Source organism: Orbicella faveolata, unplaced genomic scaffold (assembly GCF_042242905.1).
Source record: "Orbicella faveolata isolate gen_17 unplaced genomic scaffold, um_ofav_v1 contig_1, whole genome shotgun sequence".
Classification (NCBI taxonomy): domain Eukaryota; kingdom Metazoa; phylum Cnidaria; class Anthozoa; order Scleractinia; family Merulinidae; genus Orbicella; species Orbicella faveolata.
The window spans coordinates 34,901,886-34,916,514 of record NW_028301536.1 but is presented as its reverse complement, the minus strand read 5'-3'; the positions used below and the strand labels follow the sequence as shown (position 1 = coordinate 34,916,514).

The 14,629-nt window shown below is 39.4% G+C and overlaps 2 protein-coding genes across 3 annotated transcripts; both read left to right on the top strand.

The window, feature by feature from the left end:
* Positions 1-80: 80 nt before the first annotated feature.
* Positions 81-5,376, top strand: LOC149118871 (uncharacterized). The gene is made up of 5 exons (XM_089274065.1): positions 81-229; positions 2,179-2,258; positions 2,738-3,078; positions 4,197-4,319; positions 4,761-5,376. The coding sequence occupies exons 2-5, from the start codon at positions 2,231-2,233 to the stop codon at positions 4,896-4,898; spliced, it is 630 nt and encodes a 209-aa protein (XP_089130191.1). The 5' UTR covers positions 81-229; positions 2,179-2,230; the 3' UTR covers positions 4,899-5,376.
* Positions 5,377-7,131: 1,755 nt separating this feature from the next.
* On the top strand, positions 7,132-11,668 carry LOC110041867 (proline-rich transmembrane protein 1-like). Of its 2 annotated transcripts, XM_020747197.2 has the most exons (5): positions 7,132-7,381; positions 9,109-9,229; positions 9,912-10,033; positions 10,758-10,871; positions 11,407-11,668. In XM_020747197.2, the coding sequence occupies exons 2-5, from the start codon at positions 9,205-9,207 to the stop codon at positions 11,557-11,559; spliced, it is 414 nt and encodes a 137-aa protein (XP_020602856.2). In that variant the 5' UTR covers positions 7,132-7,381; positions 9,109-9,204; the 3' UTR covers positions 11,560-11,668. The 2 variants fall into 2 exon arrangements, with proteins under 2 accessions (XP_020602856.2, XP_089130241.1); XM_089274115.1 differs by lacking the exon at positions 7,132-7,381 and having other exon boundaries at positions 7,756-9,229.
* Positions 11,669-14,629: the final 2,961 nt, after the last annotated feature.

Sequence of the window (14,629 nt, the reverse complement as noted above, 5' to 3'; positions counted from 1 at the left end):
CAATCGCTGTCCCGGTTATCGTCAACACGGGAAATCACGGCCAATCAGTGTCCAGAATCTGTTAGGGCTCACGTATTTGTATTAATGAGCTACTTATTCAAGGCGTTGCCTTGTGCAATGTAGCTGGTCTAGACAAACCTGTAAGATATTCCGGTATCAGTTCAGTTTCGCTTGCGCTTTTCATCCATAGCTCCGCTTTACAAGCTTTGACTTCTCTCGCCAGAGAACGGTAAGTAAACCTTGTATTCTCAGTATTCTGTTACTCAGTGCAAGTCTCGTAATTTGAGGTTATCATATGATATCATACTAAAATGTGCCTGTTTGAGTCACTTTGAAAATGCTGATAGGCTTCGCGTGTTCCGGCACGCACGACGTACTTGACTGGGTGGAAACTGTTAGGCTTTAGTACCAAACTTAATTAACAAATGAAACCCTGCATGAATAGGAAATCATTGTAATAATTCTGCTGCCAAAATAAGAAGACTATGTACCTATTCATCAGTTAGAAATTCTCAAACTTTTGCGCAGGTTTTCTGATAGTTGTTCCTGTAGTTGCTTTGCGTCACTGATTTCAGTATAATGACTAGTCCGTAATCTGAATGAGTCAGCGCAAAGTAAAAACACTCGCATCCTTGCTAAATGTGGGCATTAGTTATCGCGAGCCAGTAAGCTTGGCGGTAGATTGTACTGTGCTTAAATTAGCTTCGCTCACGGACGCATTAGCCGATCGAGTTCTTCGAACTGATCATGATTTCCGGGTACAACAATGTTTCATTGTAAACATCGCATATGTTCTTTAGAGCTCTCCTTGTGTTCTCTCGACATCGATCTTGCGTGGGTTTTTCGCGCGCGTAAACCCCAAGAAAGTGCACTCTATTATTTAAATACAAAGTAATCTCTAAAAACGTTTGTCAGAGAAAGACATTAATTGTACTTTCGTGATCAAGTTGCTTATTCTCAACAAACTCATGAATAAAAGCGCAAGCTCAAGTCCACAAACAAAATCGGAGGAGCATAACGACGAAAGCGCGTAGTCCTACAAATGTTTTAAAAAGGCTATCGGTTAACGGAAGAAAATGCATTCAACGTTTCAAAAGTACCTTGACGGGAAAATGCAGGAAGTTGTAGCTGGAATCAGTCATCACAAGAGTAAAAGGCTGTAGAGAACAAACTTCATACCTTGGCGAAGTGATTTGACGAATGGAGTAAAGGTCAACCCTATATCTATGCTCAATCTAACACTGGTACTGAAAAACTAACCTATAAGCTAACTATATAAGTTTATATATTTCAATGTACTTCTGCAATGCAGAATGCGGTCTAAAATTCTGCTTTTTTCTTTTTTTTTTTTTCCGGGTTTATTTTTAGGTAAAGGGTTAGTAATAGAGTTATACTTTTACTTTATAAATCGTCAAATTCCTCAAAATCGTCAACAAAATTTCGTCAAATCTGCCATTTTCGTTACTGCATCAGTGCATTTCTGGACATATCTCCATTTGTTGAACAAATTGAATGCTTTTTAGCAGGAGTTTAAATCCGTAGCTCGCTGTGCAAATCAATCAGCGGTTGACTGTGAGTTCTTCAAATAAAACACAAAATCATAGCGCCTATCTTGTTTGTAAAGTTACCCTTAGATGAATAAATAAACGAATAAATAAGTGAATAAGTAAATAAGTAAGTAAATAAATAAACACTTTAACAAATAATTAAGACGAATTCCGATTGAAAATCGAGCAATTTTAGTTTTTAATGAACAAGAACCTAACGACAGAATAACTGTAAGTATATTACAGTCTATTTTGTATTTTCTAAAAGCTTAGATATAAATAGTTGCCTGAAACAACACAATAACAAATTTCCCATCGACACCCGAGAAATTAAATCTCAAAGTTCAGAGAAATTGTGCAAACACAGGAAAAATTTCATCATCAGTCTAATTTCACCAGTACTTTCAAGTGTTTCATATGAACTTCAAACTTGTTTTCGACATTTGGTGTGTTAAAAATGATTTATTTTGAGAAGATATTTAAAACTGTCGCACAGAAGTTTGCAATACAATGTAAATAATCTTGATACAAAGTTTTTGTCCTCTTGGTACTCGAACTTCTGGCGGATTCCTTCTTAATGTCTTTACGAAATATACATAACAAGTGTATTTTTTTCCCTTTTTAACGTCAGGTAAAACGTGGTTTAGATTATCTAGTACAGATATCTATTGGGATTTCAAGAAATGGCAAGCAGTGAGAAAGCTTCCCCAGGTATGGTAAAAAATAGGCCAGCCGCTTATTCAAAGCTTTACCACCAGACAGTAGGTGGTCAAAGTACAAAATTATACATGCATCTTGCTTTAAGGTGGCTGGGAAGAGTTTCCGGAACTTTTCCAACAGCATTACTTTGATCGATCAATGCCACCACTCTTTATCAAGTGATGCTACGATATTGGTATCACACAAACCCCAGCCATTGGTGAACCAATGACAGTAATCTTTTTGGCATAATAGGTTACCATAGGAACGATACAGCCTGTTGTACACACCCTCAAAATTAGCTTTAAGTGCTTATAACTCAAAAACGAGCTCGGTGACCACCCACGTTTAATTTTCGAAAATTTAAGGTGGCTCTGAACCCTTCAACAAGAATTTTTTGAAACTTTGCAAAAAGTTGCATCTTATCATGCTTACCACAATTCGTATACTTAACCAAAAATTTATCCTTCATATGTAATACATTTTTACAGGTTCATTAGACCCTCCTACCTACACAGAGCAACCATCTCCCCAGCCTCAACCTGGTTACTCAGGTCAGCCGCAACCTGGCTATCAACCCCAACCGGGTTATCAGCCTCAGCCAGGTTACCCAGCTCAGCCTGGCCAGCAGCCTCAGCCTGGTTACCCAGCTCATCCTGGTCACCAGCCCCAACCTGGTTATCCAGCTCAGCCTGGTTACTCAGCTCAGCCTGGTTACCCAGCTCAGCCTGGTTACCCAGCTCAGCCTGGTTTCCCACCTGGAGGTTACCCACCACCACAGCCTGTCCAACAAGTCCAACAAAGCACAACTGTGGTCAATATGGGCATGCCTGTAGGTTCTTTTCTTTTGATGCAAGTGTTAACTTCGTTCAGTTTCTTGATATGCACACTTAGCTGTTCTCCAATGTACAATGTCAGAAGCATAAAATCGGCAGCATCCCCCCCAAAAACGGAAACATGACTAGAAACAATGAGCGGGTAGAAAAATTAACTGAATAAAATGCGACTTGGTTTGGCTATATTGAGGACGAAAAAGAGCGCCTAGCCAAGAATCCTTTTCCACAAGACAAGCCATCGGGGACAGTAAACACCCACATATAAGAACAAGTGGATTAAGAACATCAGGCTGAAAGTTGGCCAATAAAGCTCCATATATGTAAGAACCAATTCAGCCTGATAAATACAACATGTTCTTATATAACCAAAAGAGGACCCCAGAATACGAAAGCGTTCATATCAAAGCGCTATATAATTACATTAGTAATGGTATTTATTTACTTTTTATTTGAATATTTTAAGAACATTTTCAGGCTGATTTCTCACCAAATACCTGATAAATAAGAACTTGATCAGCCTGAACCCCGAAATCATAGGTTCTCATATGCTGGTGTTTACTGTATTTGCTGTCATTTATTAGTGGTAAATGTAAATACCTCTTACTAACCGCGTTCGAGGGCCGTACTGTAAGTCACAGACCGAGTATTTTCCCCATCGATTTTTGGCTCAAGCGCGAAGCTCGCGGGACATAAATGAAAGGGGAAAAGCTAGGATCCGTAACTTACAGTACGGTCCGAGAAAACGAGGTTAGTAACATATTTATTATATCTCTACTGTGTTTCTGCTGGGTTCGGGGACGATTTCTATTTACGCGGAACGGCTTCAAATTTCTGACGCACCTCCAATGGAAAACGAGTCAATTTGAAATCGTTGTTAGGCGACTCTTTTGTCGTTAGCGAGTTTTAATACAAAATTTTGGAAGTAAAAGATAGTTTTAAATTTTTTACTTGCTACAAAAGTTAAGAACACTTGGCGATAAATCATGGAACATTTTGGCAACAAAAGAGCTTTAAATTTTGACGGGCCGTACAGGAGAATACGGCCCGCTAAATTGACCAATCACAATGTGCAAACTAACTGGGAGATATAATAATTACTGTTATTCTATCCTAGGCCACCCAAACTATCATCTTGCCGGCGAATCCTCGGCCTCAAAGTTATATTGGCTTATCAATATGTACGTGCCTGTGCTGTGTTTGGCCTATTGGATTAGCCGCCATTGTGTTCTCTTGTATGGTAAGAGGAAAATATACACCTTGACCATGACCTAGTGTAAACCGATAAGAAAGAGGCTACGCCCTGTAAAGTCAAAAGTGAAAGCCAGCCTTCACGCAGCCGTTAAAGGGCCGAAGTGTTACCAGAGTGTGAGGTTAATCACTGAATACGAAATAAACAACTGACTCTATTTCTGTTCAAAAAGATAACGCGACGAAACGGAGAACTATCATATTTCCTGCAAAATCATTAGATTTATCTAGGCAATGATGAAATGAACTTTTGCATTTCATAGTTTTTTTGCCATTCTTGCTTGTTAACTTGGCTCTTTTTGCGTAGTTTTTGTGGTGCAATGTCCTTATAACCGTCATCGCTGGAAACATTTGTTATTCTGACTTGAAAACAAAGTTTGCCCCTGTGATTGTGGTAAAACAATTATTTCTGTTTTCCTGTCTCTAACAGGTGGACAGCTCTTATGATGCAGGAGATTATGATGGCGCCCTGAGAAACTCAAACATCGCCAAGTGGTTGAATCTTGCTTCTATCCTCTGTGGGATTATCCTAGTTGTCATTATAATTGTTACAAGCGCTAGCGGTTAACTCAGAGCTTCCTTAACTTGTTAGTATAGTTGTTTGGCCAAGTCTGATATTGGTAAATGTGTACGAGAACTAAGCGAAGTAAGTTTAATTTGGTCTTTAATCATCAAATGCGGTTTCCGTCCTTTCTGAGTTGTTATTGTCGTTTTAATGGCTACCGCCATTAAAATCATTGCTGGTTGGTTTCTTAAGCTTATATTATAAAAGTAGCTAGCCGTGTGCTAATAAAAACCATATAGTGGCCAGCACTTGGATGAAATGCTTTTGTCCTCGATCTCTGATACAAATGATCAGCATGCAACAAAAATTAGAATGTTTCGTTTCTTGTCCAGTTCGGTCTGCAATCTTGTTCATAAGACTGCAGACTGGATTAGTCACGAAATCTTGCAACAAATTAATCATAACACAATTTGAGAATAAAAAACAACCATAACCAAACGGTAAACATTTTAGTTAATAAAAGTTCAGCAGCTGATCATGAGTTTGTTCTCGAGTTCCATGAAAAAAGAACCTATTTCACTGCCTTCCAATAACGAACTCTAAGGTGGTACTTTTAACTGTTCAATAAATGCTCAAATAAGGCCTGCTGATATAACCAATTAAATTCGAGAATTTGTTATAATTGTGAATCGACTGGGGAGTCGGATTTCGAAGCCTTCCATCGCAAAGACAAAAATGTGATAACAAGTAGCCATTTCAAAACCTTAACCACTTCTAACACGTTCGCTGATTGGTGTGCGTATTCTTACTGCGCAAGCAGTTTACAAGCCAAGCCACAACGAGCGCCCACGCTAAGTGGCCCCTGCTACAACTTTGCGTGGATTAAACAGCCTTGGGCCTTCGGTTACCCTCATTTTTCTTACGATAAATCACTTTCTCCACCGTTTCTCCGCGTATTTCGAAAATTAAAGTTTAAAACTTTTGTCCCACACCCCATTGAATTCCACTCTTTTGAGCTCTTTTTGACTGGTCAAAACGTATTGGGGGGTGGACCGGAGCACAGAGGGCCTAGGAGTGGGTCATCAGTTATTGAGCCCTTGGTAAGGGGTGGGTTGTTCAATTTTTAGCTACCCATGGGAGATGCATCATCTTGTTTTATAACAGGAATTGGTACACATTTGACAAAATCGACAAAAGTTCCAAGCGATGAAAATGTTTGGAGTCATGGTTGAAAAACTACTCGTGGATTGGTGGAGATGACAATTTCATGTATCAAAATCTGTACCAAAGCTAAGAAGTCTATAAACGGAATGAGCAAGGAGTCCCAGGGCAGAAAGTTTCAAAATCACGGTCTTTCGACATGCTGATCTCCAAGAAAACCAAAGGCCAACTTGTGTCTACATGCTGTTTGTCCCCAAGGGTACCGGACACATGTTCGTGGATCTGGGACTCGAACTCTTCGGCCTGGGACTCGTAGTTTACTGGCTGTGTGAGTCCCAGGACTCACTACAGGCTTTCAAGATGGATCACTGTTCCACGCATAGCGAGGCGTGAAAGAGTTTACAGTCAAGGTTTTTTAGTGTCTACGGACATGACTTAAAGTGGGAAGAGCAAAGAAAGACTATTATTTTTCAATGATTTTGTATTATTGTTAGGAAATAAATCTAAACCGTTAATAATCGGCCACAATTTCATACACAAAATGTGGTTTTGTTGGATTATGCAATCAAAAATGTCATGTTTATATAGGGAGTGGATGATGTAACTTTCAACCTTCATTTAGGGGTGGGTCTCTCAGTTCTGTGCCAAATGGAAGGGGTGGGTCATTTGTTTTCTAACCACCATATTTTCAAATGCTCCCCCCTCCGCAATCCTTTACTTTTTGACCATTCTCTTACTTCGTTTAGGGGTCCGGACGAGTGTAAATGCCCCATTCAAAGGGTAAGTTATATGAAATGGATGATGACATTGGGAATTAATAACGTTACGCCCCACTTACAAAAAAATATGACAAAGATAAATGAGTTTCCTCCGTTGACACAATATTCTCTAACTAAACTTTGGGGATAATGCTTAGATACATGCGTCAATTTAACGAAACCAGTGGAGTTTTGCTTACGCCGTAATGAAATGTAACACTGCTGAGTAACATTTAAAGTTATAGCTATGTTCCCAAAACTCTCTCGCTTCAATGAACAAGTTGACGCACAATGACTTCATTTAAATTCAGAAATGACGCATTTGTTTGAATCAAAGTCGAGCAATTTGCATCTTACAGTATGTTATTACCCGTTCAACCATGGTACAGTAAATACTTCACATTATTTCACAGGAATTTATACTGTTTGGCGCCTACGTTTCATAAAGCAAAAGAAAGCATTGAACTGGTGCTCTCCAGAAAGCTGTGCACACGTACCGTGGAAAGATACGTTTAGTTTAGGCTACAATAAGCTTCAAACCATTATAAATGCGCTTCATGTAAACGCCAACCGAGTCACAGATTGAGTCGCAAAGTGACGTACGCATTTCACAACCTTGGTGGCCAGGTAAGTCACGAATATCGTTTTTAGGCCGTTGTACATTATTTTATCCCGAGTTTGCAACATTTCTTGATAACTTACATTTCATCTTCTATTACGCCGGTACCCTTTTCCAAAATGATAAATATTAACTAATTTGTTTGGCATTGGAGAGGTAGTTTTAAGAGACTTGAAAATCACTGATGATACTTAAGATGATTTCCGCAGAACATTCGAGCAATAATGGCAAAAATTAAGTTACCAAAAAAACCTTATGGCATGGTAATATTTTGAATACAGTTATGAAGATCTTATCGAGACTTAAGTTCTCAAGCTGACCCCGCGAGAGAAAATTGAACTTGAAGTTATCCATATTTCAATAAAAACAGGCGTTTCGCGTTAGTTAAAAACACAATAACACACGTTTTAAGCATTCTTACGAGGTTTGACATTAACTTTCTCGAAAATGCTTGAGAATGTAATCGCGGGGTCACTTAGAGAAATGAACTAAAGTGAGTTGTTTTAGATAGTATCCTCACAGTTACTGTGCTATGAGTAGATTTTGAGTAAATAATTTTTGCACGTATTGCTCGAACTTTGAGCGAAATCCGTCCTAATTGTTGAGCTTTTACTGTATTATCAAAGCAATTGCTCATTTATGTTCCCACCCCTCACGAAGGGATCAGTAAACGTTTACAAAATTAACGTGGTTACAAAGACTAATATTTAATATAAAGGGATAGGAGGACCTTCTTTAGTATCGACCATCTCCCTCTAATTAACGATCGCCTAAGCTAGTGACGTTTTGTGAGACACAGATCGTTGACGGCGATTTCACTCAAGCTTTATCTTCAAGCGTTTTCATTTTTGTCACTGAGAGCCAAAGCACCGATTTGACACGAATTATTTTACGTGACTCGCCAGTTTTGTGGCAAGGATCAGCAGGTTGTGTTATGCAGATCTTATTTTTTTCGTTTTAGAAGAGCGATTCGGAACGAGTTATTTAACATAAGAATTAACAATGTGTAAGGTCAGTGAAGACTGAATGTTTCCTTAGACACAACAAACAATAGCTGTTCTTCAAAACTTGGCGTGAGGACGTCTTGTTAATTCTCAGTCTACTGCCATGGAAACCGTTTATAACTGTGAATGATCGAAACTACACATGATATTGAAGTGCTCGTCAAAATGTCACTGGAAGTATTGCAACAGGAAATGGTCATTTTCTCCGCTTAAAACTATACGAATATTATTAAGATGCCAGTCGTAATAACCTGAAGTTGTGACGACCTGAGCTTCGAAAATAAGATAAAAGCCGACTTGCATGTGATCGATTGGAAAACCATTCAGCGCATTTTAAACAGCCAATTGGGTGTGCATTACAGAGCTCAGCATGAGTATAAACAAACTATTCAGAGAATTTTAAACTTCATATTTTTACGACTCTAGTTAAATAAATACCACTAAACATAGTAAATAGAAAGCGTGAAAAAAGGTAGCATTGTTACAACAGTTTAAAATAACCTTGGAATAAAAGATGGTCTCTTAATACTTCCGTTTCCGTCACCATAGGAACCATTTGAATAACCAGGAACTTTTTTCGATCTCCTCTAGGAGAAACCTTTCTGGTCAATGAAAGCATTGATCAAGTATTACCTTTTCTTTTTATCGATTTTATCGATGGTGATTGCTATACTGTTAGGATAATAAATTTAAGTTCGCAATTTACGAGCTAACAGAGCACCTTTAAGCAGGTCACCAGACGGCCAGACGAGCTCTTGCGTGACAAGAATTCTCCCAATTAATGTTTGAGGTCATCATGAAGTTTATGCCTATGCCGTAACATTGAGATGGAAGGAACTCGAGATTTTGATGGTAAGTTCTGACGAGGTCTGTTCTTCCGGGTTGCTGTATATTAATGACACTTTTTAAGTAACTGCCGTTATTTTTTAATCCCTTACTTATTTAAATCCTTCTCGGGCCCAAAATCACAGTAGAAGAGACACCAATAACTACTCGAAACTTAGCGCTTCATAATTAGTGACGGAGCGGCCTGTTACCATAACGATTTGTCAAACTTTCAACGCCATTTTGTTTTCTGATAATTGTAGTTCATGTGATTGTCCCTCAATGTACATGAACCGCAAGTTTATATTGAGTCATCTGACCCTTGCTAGATCGCTTCTGACACGTCGGTCAAAATATCATGGACCTTAAGAACTTTTTTAACGAAAAATAAGAAAATATAGAGCAGAAGGTGAGAAGGCGAAAATACTGTGAAGAAAATTCACGCAAAAAAAAAGAGATTTCGAATTTACTCATCACCAGCCAGTTTCTTACCTTTCTGTGGTTTCTGCTTTTGTTGTCTACACGCGAGGGCATTAGATAACGACTTGCATTTATTGATGTTAAAAGAATGTTTAAAGTGGTCAATGAGCTCAGCTACACCTAGCTAACACCTTCACCTGCGACCTTCGGATTTCAAGTCAGGCTCCCTAACCACTCGGTCACACAGTCACGCTCCCTCTGACTCTCATCTTTCGTTTTCCTTCCACAGACGCGTCAACATCAAACACACAGGCTACGAATTGGCAAGATGTCTCTCAGATCAGAAGTATGATGTCCAACATGTACCCTACAACTCAGCAGCCTGGCAGTACGAGTATAACACAACCGAACGTAATACACATCAACACTTAACTGCATAGTAGATTTCCGATAAGCTTAGAGTGCAGTCATCTCTGAGCTGGCGATCACTAAAGTTAATATTCATTCGTGTGTACACGTTTTCTTAGTCTCCTCCCAAAACGTGCGTTTTGACACTCAGCTCAACCCTTTCCTCTATATGCGCCTATTCTAAACACAAATCGTGACGTTTGCGATAGCGAGCCCTGGCACCCCTGCATGTCCTGCATACTGGCACATTTTCAGTGTCAAAAAGGTTGTGGAGAGTGTTCCATCGAATGATATAAACCATCAGGCTCTTCTCCAAATGCAATGTTAAAAACCTTCGCCAATATTAAAAGCACATGAAAAGTGAATTAACTGAACAAGGTTCAGATAGTTGAAATTTTGCTGTCTGTCTTTTGCGGCCCTTTGTCAGTCAGGGTTAGGGTTTGATTATTTTACCCAAATTCCTACTCATGGGACAACGTGTGCAGTCAATGGTAGCTGAAGATGAACCTTCCCTACTTTGAAGTCCAACCTGCTTCACCCTGGGACACGTCCAACCAGCGACGTCTTGATCAACCCACAATATACATGTGCTTTGAGAGGAGTCCTTTCAAAGATTACAACTTATAGAAAAACCTTTAGAAACGCTTATAAAGAAAATCCTTAGGTAGTAATAAGCAATTTTGTTTCAAATAAATTGTTCTCGCTTTGCTTTGCAACTGTTTCGCAGCTGAGAGCAGCACTCAACCAAGACATGCCTCCTAACCACATACTGTTGGCTATACTAAGCACTTTATTCTGCGCATGTCCGTGTGGGGTGATGTCACTGTGCTATGCTGTGCAGGTATGATATCTTAGCGAGTACATATACCGAGAGGCGAACGGAACATTGCTGTTTTGAAACGTGATCGTGCGCCACTGCGCAAAGTAAATGGTCAAAAAGCAAAAAGAGAAGGACTGCGCCCACACCCTGTTTTCTTTCTATAAGAATATTGTTTTTCCGGCCCAGACGGAACATTAGTATATTTCAGCCGACATTAGGCTGAAAATAGTCTTGTGAATATTCTTAGATTACTGATGGCGTATGTCAGTTTCGTTTTATTGACTTTGATGGTGTTAAAGTAATTTTGGAGCCAGATTGCAGGCAACAAAGCCTCATATTACACACATAACATCTTGCAGTAATGCTATAAGTTCCGAACATACGGTTAATGCTGTTTTTGTTGTGTTTTGGCTAGTTTGCCGTTTAAAGAAAGGAAGAATTTTCAGCCTCGGGTTTATTCGTAAAATACTCTAAAAATCTCCCCTAGTTTTCACAATTTTAATTTCATTTTCATTGGTTGTTTTCATTTTGCCAACTGGAGTCTTCTTTCTATTAGGTAAAAGATGATTTCTTACGAGGAAATACAGCTGGAGCTCACTATAACTCGCGACAGGCATGGAGATGGGGCATTGTTTCTGTAGCAGCGGGTTGTTTGGCAATAACAGTAGCGCTGATATATTACATGGTCTTGCTATCTCTTCGATTGTAAAGAGGCCATTATCAGTAACGGTTACCACGCGACGCATGGAGAGTCAAAACCTTGAATTGCCTGGCAAATTTTCCAGATGTTTGATTAAACAAGGGTTTCTCTTCGCATACACATTTCGTCTGGCTCCTTGCTGGTCGAGGAAAAAAAATCAATACAGATGGCGTGGCTAAGTACAGCAATTTGCCCTTATAAATTTAACAAGCGCCACATTCTCATCCAATGAAAAATAAAACCAAAACTCGCTCCTTCGTGTTTTCCCGGGATTTTTGCCGATCCCTCCCCTCCCTTTTCGCATTTTTGCAATATTCATAACATTTAAAAATAGAAAACATGTACCGTGTTTCTATCGAGTTTTAGTATAAATCTACTAGCGTTCTATCACGAATGTCGTTCTCTGATTGGCTACGCTACTCACTATCTATTCTGTGATAGATAGTGAGTAGCGTAGCAGTGTGCCCTTGTTAACAAAATGGCGGTCGCTTCTTGGCGTTTTCGAAGTGTCTGTGAAGAGGATTTAGATAAAGTTTTGAACGACTGGTAGATTTATACTAAAACAATTAGATTATTTGCTCACGAACTCATAATCTAATTGTCTAATAGAAACACGAGTGGAAGTTTGAGAGAACGAGAAATGCTGTAAGAAAACGTGCCGAAAGAAGAGTGTTTCTACAGCATTTCCGAGTTCTCCCAAACTTCCACGAGTGTTTCTATTAAAAAATTAGATTGAGCTGGAGATCTCTATCGCGTGATAGTTGACGAGGGCGCAGGCCGAGTCAACTATCACGCATAGAAATCGAGAGCGAATAATCTAATTGTCTTAGTATAAATCCACTAGTCGTTCAAAACTTTATCTAAATCCTCTTCACAGACACCTCGAAAACGCCAAGAAGCGGTCATTTTGTTAACAAGCGCACACTGCTACGCTACTTACTATCTACAACAAAATAGTGAGTAGCGTAGCCAATCAGAGAACGGCATTCGTGTTAGAACGCTGGTAAATTTATGCTAAGACTCGATAGAAATACGAAGAAACATGTTTTCTATTAAGGAAATTCCGCGACAGAAAAAAGAAAGCAACTTACTTTGATCATCAAAATGGAAATTCTCTTTGCCCGCGCCATCATTACGTCAACAGCTCGTGCTAGATCTGTGTTTCTATCACGTTTTCGTAGAATTCTACTAGTATACTGATGCAAATGCTGTAATCTGATTGGCTGAGCCATTGCACGCTCAGCCATTATTATATGGTTTGTGTTTGTAGCCGATATAACGCGTGCTCTGATTGGCCAATTGTAAGGCATTATTCTCCCGTAATGCCCACGGGCCGATTACGGGCCTGCAAAACCAAAGCAAAAAGCCATAATAAGGAGTTATTAGTGTGTAGTGGCTTGGTGTGGTCGACAAAATTTCAACGTTTTCTCGTTTTTCCGAAGTTTCGAAAGAACATTTAAAAACAAATGGATAATTAAATTCCCGGAGAAGACTAAAATAAGGACATTCACGGTTTCTTGAATTAAAAATTTCAAATTTTTTGAAAGAAACTGACAAGCGCGTACACAACTGCGGAAATGTTAAATTGACAATTCAGTCCGCGCGAATTTTCTAAAGCGTGAAGTTAAATCGGCTAAGACCAGAAATAATTGGAATCATTATTTGAAGCAAATTTCAGTTAGCATTCTACTAAAACAATTCATCACTTAATCTCGAACTCATACGCGTATTTTCTTTGAGCTACTTTCTAAAATAATTTACCAAGTGGGCCGGGACTTGGAAAATTTTTAATATGTTTCCTTTTTCGATGGAATTACCTTAAGGTTACTTCCCACCTTCGCGGGTGCCCTTCAGGAAAAAATTCGTACGTGCGCCAGTTTCAATAAAACCTAAAGAAACTATATATCAGTAGAAAGCTTAATAAATGTAGTTTTTGAGAAAAATATAATTTAAGTGACTTTTTCTTTTGGGAAGTGTCAGCAGCCGGTAAACCGTGAAACGACCGAGAGTTGTTCCCGTGAATTAATCGGGTATCGAATGCCGCGGCACGAGCAAAATGGCTGCACAGTCTTATTCAACAGGCATCAATCAAGAAAACGGTGTCAGGCTTTTTCGATATTCTGATTGGTTGCCAAGATATCCTAGTCCAAAGTTGAAGAAGCTAAAAATATACGAGACGCGTTGCGTAAATAGTCGCCACGGGAAAAATATTTCAAATATGATAATTTCCTGACACCGTTTTGTTTGTTATTATCCGTGGAATGCTTTGGCCAAATTTTACGAAAATCCGTGAAATCTACATACCCTATTAATTCGCTCAAAGTCGACACATTCTACAAGAAATCAAACGCGAGATTTTCGCTCAAAAAGGTTTGGAAACAACTCGCGCCGCCCCATGAGATTATGTCACCTCTTGAAACCGCAAGCCAATGGCATAACAGGACCTCCTGGCGTCAACTACAATGGGTTAGAATTTCCCGGGAAAAGTGTTGCATTACAGTCACGTTTTCGATCTTTTGACCGGCACGACGAAAGAAAAGCAATCCTGGCAATGGGTAAAGTTGCCAAAGGCAAGGGGAAATCCCGCGTCAAGAAACGAAACGCGTCAACCGAAGGAGAATCAATCGAATCGAGCGAGAACATTCGGGCTGCTCTCATATCCGAAATGAGGTCTTTGGGGTAGGTTGTGTTTTGTTGATTTATAAATTATTTTAAGTCAAAGGAAAGCACACTTCCAAATCTATTTCTGACAAATCTATGTCTTGCTCCAACGGAAGAACCAAGTGAACCAGCTGAATTAGACCGCTCGTGTTCATCGGTCGATGTCGACAAAGGCGCTTGGCCGAACCAAGAGCCTTTGTCGCTTTCTGCGAGGCTTTTTTTCCTTTCTTCCCCAAAACGTTTCCTTTTTCTCTTCTTTGGCCCTGGATTTTTCGATGATTTTACCCAAGGACTTCTTTTTGTTTTAGATTTCTCCATGAAACTCGAACGCGCAATGCACAAAGAAAATATGCAAATCACATGAAATAAGAACCCGCTTCCCGCGAAATTTCCTCCGAGACGTCACCTACTTATGAGA

Bases quoted from the DNA above. Each gene is read 5' to 3' on its own strand.
- LOC149118871 (XM_089274065.1), top strand. From the start codon at position 2,231: ATGGCAAGCAGTGAGAAAGCTTCCCCAG. The intron at 2,259-2,737 runs GTATGGTAAAAA...ACATTTTTACAG, and splicing joins CAGTGAGAAAGCTTCCCCAG to GTTCATTAGACCCTCCTACC. The intron at 3,079-4,196 runs GTAGGTTCTTTT...ATTCTATCCTAG, and splicing joins TGGTCAATATGGGCATGCCT to GCCACCCAAACTATCATCTT.
- LOC110041867 (XM_020747197.2), top strand. From the start codon at position 9,205: ATGGAAGGAACTCGAGATTTTGATG. The intron at 9,230-9,911 runs GTAAGTTCTGAC...TTCCTTCCACAG, and splicing joins AGGAACTCGAGATTTTGATG to ACGCGTCAACATCAAACACA. The intron at 10,034-10,757 runs GTAATACACATC...ACTGTTTCGCAG, and splicing joins CGAGTATAACACAACCGAAC to CTGAGAGCAGCACTCAACCA.